Here is a 6,494-nt window from a genome sequence, read left to right as displayed (position 1 = left end):
AGAAGCTGAACTGCTAAGAACGAGAACTGATTTGATCAGGTGATCAGTCAAAAATACTCGCGCAGTGAAACTCAGAGATGGCGAGTATGGAGCTTGCACCACTTAGACCGTGGGATGACTTCTTCCCAGGAGCTGATCGATTTGCAAAACCCGACTTCGGAGATTTAGCTAAATGGAACAACAGGGTGATCAGCAACTTGTTATACTATCAGACCAATTATTTCGCCGTGGCCATTGTGGTTTTCCTGATCGTGGGGTAAGTCAACATGACAGCGCGAGCTGCCTAGCATTTTCCACCCAGCTGCTATAGCTAGCTAGCTAGATAACTCGTTTCTTTGATTAGCCTGCAATCCGATCCACGCGCCAGTCGTGGGCATTTATTCATAGTAATGCGCAGTCCCTATATACCTTTTCATATTACTGCAACGACAAAATAAGAGATCCAGTCATGTCATGGAATTCGAATGGAGTCTGGCATTAGCTACTGTAGTTGGCCTGCTAAAAACAAATCTCATTGCACCACTTTTCCTGAATCAGCTGCCAGCAACTGTGTGTGACATTTTTTTAAATCATGGGAGCCATGATGAACATAGTAATTACAAGGTCATGTAGGGCTTAGGCTAATAGTAACCAATTTCGTTATAGTCTAATTTTCATTTGAGTACTTGAGTACCTTTTTGTCTTTTGAAATAAAGATAAATGGTACTCAAAATATAAAAAGGTACTCAAGTACGAAACTGAACTCTGTAAAATTTGACAGAGATGAGTTTCCTGTCACATTTCTTTTCTATTAATAGTCTCTTGAGTCAACCTGACAATGACAACACATGGATGATGCTGCAAGTTGTCCCAGCTGTTGGGACCTTATCTCAGCCACACACTGATCCATGTCAAAGTATGCTATTAATACAATTGATAAGATACCTGAGGAACAGCTTTGTATGCGTCCTAATTACTAAATTGCAGCTACAGTAGCTTGAAAGTTATGATATTATTTTAGAAAATGGCTCAGATAAAAATAAATCAATAATGTAAAGGTGTTGATCATATTCCAGCCACCAGGTTGTGCTCATCATTACATATATTATGTTTTAGAGGCCTAATTGTTGTTTTGCATTGCCATGTATAGCGTTTGAGTGGATTTAGAGGTTGTGTAATCTGTGTTTCCCTTGTGTTGTGTAGGTTTCTGAACCCTCTTGGCATGTTTCTGGGCGGTGCGGTGGTCTCTCTGGTCTTCATGGGCTCGGTGTGGGCAGGAGAGAACAAGAATTTCATCAAGAACTTCAAGAAGAAGAACCCCACTCTGTTTGTCATCGCTGTCATGGGAACGAGCTACTTCCTGCTGTCGCTGTGTGGTGGAGTGATGGTCTTCATTTTCGGAATTACTTTTCCCTTGATGTGTGAGTCTCAAAAATTGTACACTCATAAGGCCAGCTTTTTGGACACAGATTAAGATCTTTGTACAAGACTAGGCTTTATCTGTCTGGGAATTCAGCCCATAGGGTCAGAATCCTGATAGTCACACAATGCACAAGTATGCACACAGTAACTAGCATGTAGATTTATCCTAGCTTCCAGGCCTTTTCCAATGGTAACTCCATTGGAATATGGTGCAAGCTAGCTACATTGTACACAAAATAATGTGATATAACCAACGTTTTTGGTGTCCATTACTGGCTGTTACAGGAAAGCCCCATACAAACTGCCACCATAGATTTTTCAACTAAGCTGTCCTTGACGATACTTTCTTCATTTTCGATTTGGTGTAAGAAGTATCTTAGAAATGTCAGTTTCCAGTTGCAGGTGGTTCTACAAAAATCAATGGAACCCCCCCCCCAAAAAAATATGAAATCCATGTTTTGTTCCTCACCATCTTAGCTGCCGCACATCTAGCACTTCCCAGCATCTTTGCAGGAACTATTCATTTCTATGCAACACGCCCACCATCTACACACATGCAAGAGGCATATCTCATACAAAACATGGATTAAATATACACTGAACAAAAATATGAATGCAACAAGCATACTCATCAGATATGTCACCCATTGAGCATGTTTGGGATGCTCTGGATCAAAGTGTACGATAGCGTGTTCCAGTTCCCGTCAATATTCAGCAACTTCGCACAGCCATTGAAAAGGAGTGGGACAACATTCCACAGTCCACAATCAACAGCCTGATCAACTCAATGAGAAGCAAATGTGTCGCGCTGCATGAGGCAAATGGTGGTCACACCAGATCCACGCCCTACCTTTTTTTTAAAAGGTATTTGTGACGAACAGATGCATATCGGTATTCCGAGTTGTGAAATCCATAGATGAGGACCTTATGAATTTATTTCAATTGACTGATTTCCTTATATGAACTGTAACTCAGTAAAATATTTTAAATTGTTGCATTTATATTTTTGTCCAGTATAGATAAATGCAAACATTTTTTTTTACCATAATGGGCCTTGTGTTCTAAAAATATACTCCCCAAAAAATCATGAGTACTCGAATAATCAAAACATTAAACACCCATCCCTACTGTAAACAGACATTTCTAAGATCTTTTCTTCCGTCTGTTTTCCGTAAACAAGTGCTGTAACATGGAAATATGGCCATGTGGGAACCCTAACCCAATAAAGGTGTGTAGTAATTTAACCTTTTTTTGTTAAATCTTTTCTCGCTGATATGAAAGATACATTCCTAATGTTTCCAAAACTGTGCCGCAACACAAGAGATGTGTGTTAATGTTTAGAGCAAGAGTCTGGGCTCTTAACATAAGTCCCCTGGTCAGCAGATACTATCGTCAATAGATGCTAAAGCAGTTAGCATCTATGAATGGGGTAGGTGAAAACATGGGGGATGAGTCCCAGAAGATGGAGCAAACAGATTTTATTTAGATTTTTTTATTTAACCTTTATTTAACAACTCTCACTGATTTAATGGGTTCAATATGGAGAATGCATGTGCCACTGTTTGAAAAGAAATAGCCTACACCAGTGTTTCCCAATTCCAGTCCTCGAGTACCCCAAACAGAACACATTTTAATTGTAGCCCTGGACGAGCACACCTTATTCAACTTATCAACTAATCATCAAGCCCTCGCTAAGTTGAATCAGGGGAGTTTGTCTGGAGCAACAAAAGTGTGTGTGGTGTTGGAGTAGACTGGAGTTGTGAAATGCTGGCCTAGACAAACTGCTACATTCTGAAATACACAGTACAGAACACAATGTTTAGGGTAATTGGTGGTTCTGAGAAAAGTACAGGCAACAACTAACATTGTGGTGAAAAAACAGGAGGCAGTCAGTATGTGACACAGCCTATCCCAAGAGGGCTGTCCTGTGGCTGCCGACGTGGTTGCTATGTACTGTCTGTACTATAGACTCCACTACGTTTACTGGCTTACATCATGCAGTCGGCATCTCTGACAAGGGAAGTAAAGATGCCTCTCCTTAACCCGTTAGTCAATTGTATTTCATAATAACATACCTGGAAAATAATTATCCTTCTCAGTTGAAGCTGCGTAAGAGTAAGGCACACCTGTGTACTTTTACAACATGTTTCCAGCTGACAGAATGGGAACATACTACCATGGGAATCTCCATTGAGGATAGCACATCCTGAACGGGTAGGAAACTAATCCTGCCTTTCTTCCCTATAGTGATCCTGGTTCATGCGTCTCTGAGGCTGCGCAACATGAAGAACAGACTGGAGAATAAGATGGAGGGAGTGGGCATGAAAAAGTCCCCGATGGGCATCATCCTGGATCTGCTAGACCAACAGGAGGAGAAGATCAACAAGATCCAGGACTTCCTGGAGTCAAAGCTAAACAAGGATTGAGGGGAGAGAGCCAAAATGACACCCGCACCCTCATTCTGATTAAATTCAACATGGTTTGCTTTTTCCTTTAACACCAAAATCAAGTGTGTTGATTTGTACCCCATATAATGTCAGTAGTGTTGTATTCCCCCTATTTATCATTCTCACTCCATTTGTTTTGTTATATTGAAACACCTTTGTACAATTTGTGTCACACAGCCCCTGATTTTCTTTGGAGCATTTCAGAAAGATTTGTACTGTTGTGTATGGATCAGATGTTGGGGGGAAGGCACTTGGCACAATGAAATGAGGCATGAGCATTCCTGTGTATATTGTGTGTCCATTCAAATAAACACACAATACACATGTCATTATGTAATTGCAATATGTATCCAGGCACATTTGACTTTTGAGCGTGTGTGTACAATGTCAACAATAAAAAAAGCTGCATGCCAGAATGCAATAACTATTGCATGTTAAACCAATTGTGTTCAGTAGCGTAGCATTTTGAATTATCTTTTTTTAAAGATATCAAAGCATTTAATCAATTAGAACCAATTTATTTGCTACCTCAGAAGAATAACCATCGCTGTATTTCCTCTTAAGCTGAACTGGTGTCACTGGGCTCCCCCTTATGTTCACTGGACCAGCGACTGCTTATTGACAAGTAGCAATAATGTCCCTCTTGTTACTTCAGACCCTGTGGGTTGGGCTTGAGATGAACATTATCAGATCACAGTTATGCAATATGGGAAAATGAATGGCAAATGCAGCTTTATTAATTGAAGTAGTCATGTTGTATATGTTAAAGTTGTGCTTTCATGTATCACCACATTTTCTGTACTTGTGTGTTCAGCATAAAGCATAAAGCATGCAGAAAACAAATGTTTGCATTACACAAAGGACAGGGTAAGGCACCAAAGTATTGATGGAAAAATTATTAGTGCAAGAATGTTACCTCTGTACTATTAAATATTACACACATTTTGAATGTTTGGTGTATTTTTGTTGTGTATTTGAAAATAGGGGTTCTGATTGTATTTTCCTGTATTTCCCAGATGTTTGGAGATTTTTTTTGTCATATTAAAATGCCTATCCAATTCCAGGGATCACCATTGGTAATTCATATAAAACGATTAAATAGATTGTAAGACGCTATTCAGATCCCAGAATGCAGTCAAAAACATGATTTCCTGTGTTTTATATATAAACTCAGCAAAAAAAGAAACGTCCTCTCACTGTCAACTGTTTATTTTCAGCAAACTTAACGTGTAAATATTTGTGTTTCAGGGACGCCCTGATGTCCTCCACCAACTGTTGCTTTCAGATCTCACAGGTTTGCACACATCTCAAGACGGATTTTGTCCCACTCCTCTTTGCAGATCTTCTCCAAGTCATTAAGGTTTCGAGGCTGACGTTTGGCAACTCGAACTTTCAGCTCCCTCCACAGATTTTCTATGGGAATAAGGTCTGGAGACTGGCTAGGCCACTCCAGGACCTTAATGTGCTTCTTCTTGAGCCACTCCTTTGTTGCCTTGGCCGTGTGTTTTGGGTCACTGTTGTACCCATTTTCAATGCCCTGGCTGAGGGAAGATTTGATGGTACATGGCCCTGTCCTTCGTCCCTTTGATGCGGTGAAGTTGTCCTGTCCCCTGGAGACTGGCTAGGCCACTCCAGGACCTTAATGTGCTTCTTCTTGAGCCACTCCTTTGTTGCCTTGGCCGTGTGTTTTGGGTCACTGTTGTACCCATTTTCAATGCCCTGGCTGAGGGAAGATTTGATGGTACATGGCCCTGTCCTTCGTCCCTTTGATGCGGTGAAGTTGTCCTGTCCCCTTAGCAGAAAAACACCCCCAAAGCATAATGTTTCCACCTCCATGTTTGACGGTGGAGATGGTGTTCATGGGTCATAGGCAGCATTCCTCCTCCAAACACGGCAAGTTGAGTTGATGTCAAAGAGCTCCATTTTGGTCTCATCTGACCACAACACTTTCACCAGTTGTCCTCTTGAGTCATTCAGATGTTCATTGGCAAACTTCAGACGTACATGCATATGTATTCTGAGCAGGGGGACCTTGCGGGCGCTGCAGGATTTCAGTCCTTCACGGCGTAGTGTGTTACCAATTGTTTTCTTGGTGACTATGGTCCCAGCTGCCTTGAGATCATTGACAAGATCCTCCCGTGTAGTTCTGGGCTGATTCCTCACCGTTCTCATGCTCATTGCAACTCCACGAGGTGAGATCTTGCATGGATCCCCAGGCCGAGGGATATTGACAGTTCTTTTGTGTTTCTTCCATTTGCGAATAATCGCACCAAATGTTGTCACCTTCTCACCAAGCTGCTTGGCGATGGTCTTGTAGCCCATTCCAGCCTTGTGTAGGTCTACAATCTTGTCCCTGACATCCTTGGAGAGCTCTTTGGTCTTGGCCATGGTGGAGAGTTTGGAATCTGATTGATTGATTGCTTCTGTGGACAGGTGTCTTTTTTACAGGTAACAAGCTGCAGTTAGGAGCACTCCCTTTAAGAGTGTGCTCCTAATCTCAGCTCGTTACCTGTTTAAAAGACACCTGGGAGCCAGAAATCTTTCTGATTGAGAGGGGGTCAAATACAATTTATAAAATTTTTGACATGCGTTTTTCTGGATATTTTTGTTACTCTGTCTCTCACTGTTCAAATAAACCTACCATTA

General features: G+C 41.3%; 1 protein-coding gene across 1 annotated transcript; it reads left to right on the top strand.

The window, feature by feature from the left end:
• Window positions 1–10: 10 nt before the first annotated feature.
• LOC106572413 (PRA1 family protein 3) lies at window positions 11–4,797 on the top strand. The gene is made up of 3 exons (XM_014146556.2): window positions 11–256; window positions 1,183–1,400; window positions 3,649–4,797. Exons 1-3 carry the CDS (start codon window positions 78–80, stop codon window positions 3,825–3,827), a joined length of 576 nt encoding a protein of 191 aa, XP_014002031.1. The 5' UTR covers window positions 11–77; the 3' UTR covers window positions 3,828–4,797.
• Window positions 4,798–6,494: the final 1,697 nt, after the last annotated feature.

The sequence above is a fragment of the Salmo salar genome, chromosome 15 (assembly GCF_965601325.2).
Source record: "Salmo salar chromosome 15, fSalSal1, whole genome shotgun sequence".
NCBI lineage: Eukaryota > Metazoa > Chordata > Actinopteri > Salmoniformes > Salmonidae > Salmo > Salmo salar.
Note: the sequence above shows the minus strand (reverse complement) of the source record. Positions and strands in the feature narration are given on the sequence as shown.

Excerpts from the sequence above, each read along its gene's own strand:
- LOC106572413 (XM_014146556.2), top strand. The coding sequence starts at position 78 with ATGGCGAGTATGGAGCTTGCACCACTTAGACCGTGGGATGACTTCTTC. Across the intron at positions 257-1,182 it reads GTGGTTTTCCTGATCGTGGG|GTTTCTGAACCCTCTTGGCA; the intron begins GTAAGTCAACAT and ends TGTGTTGTGTAG. Across the intron at positions 1,401-3,648 it reads AATTACTTTTCCCTTGATGT|TGATCCTGGTTCATGCGTCT; the intron begins GTGAGTCTCAAA and ends TCTTCCCTATAG.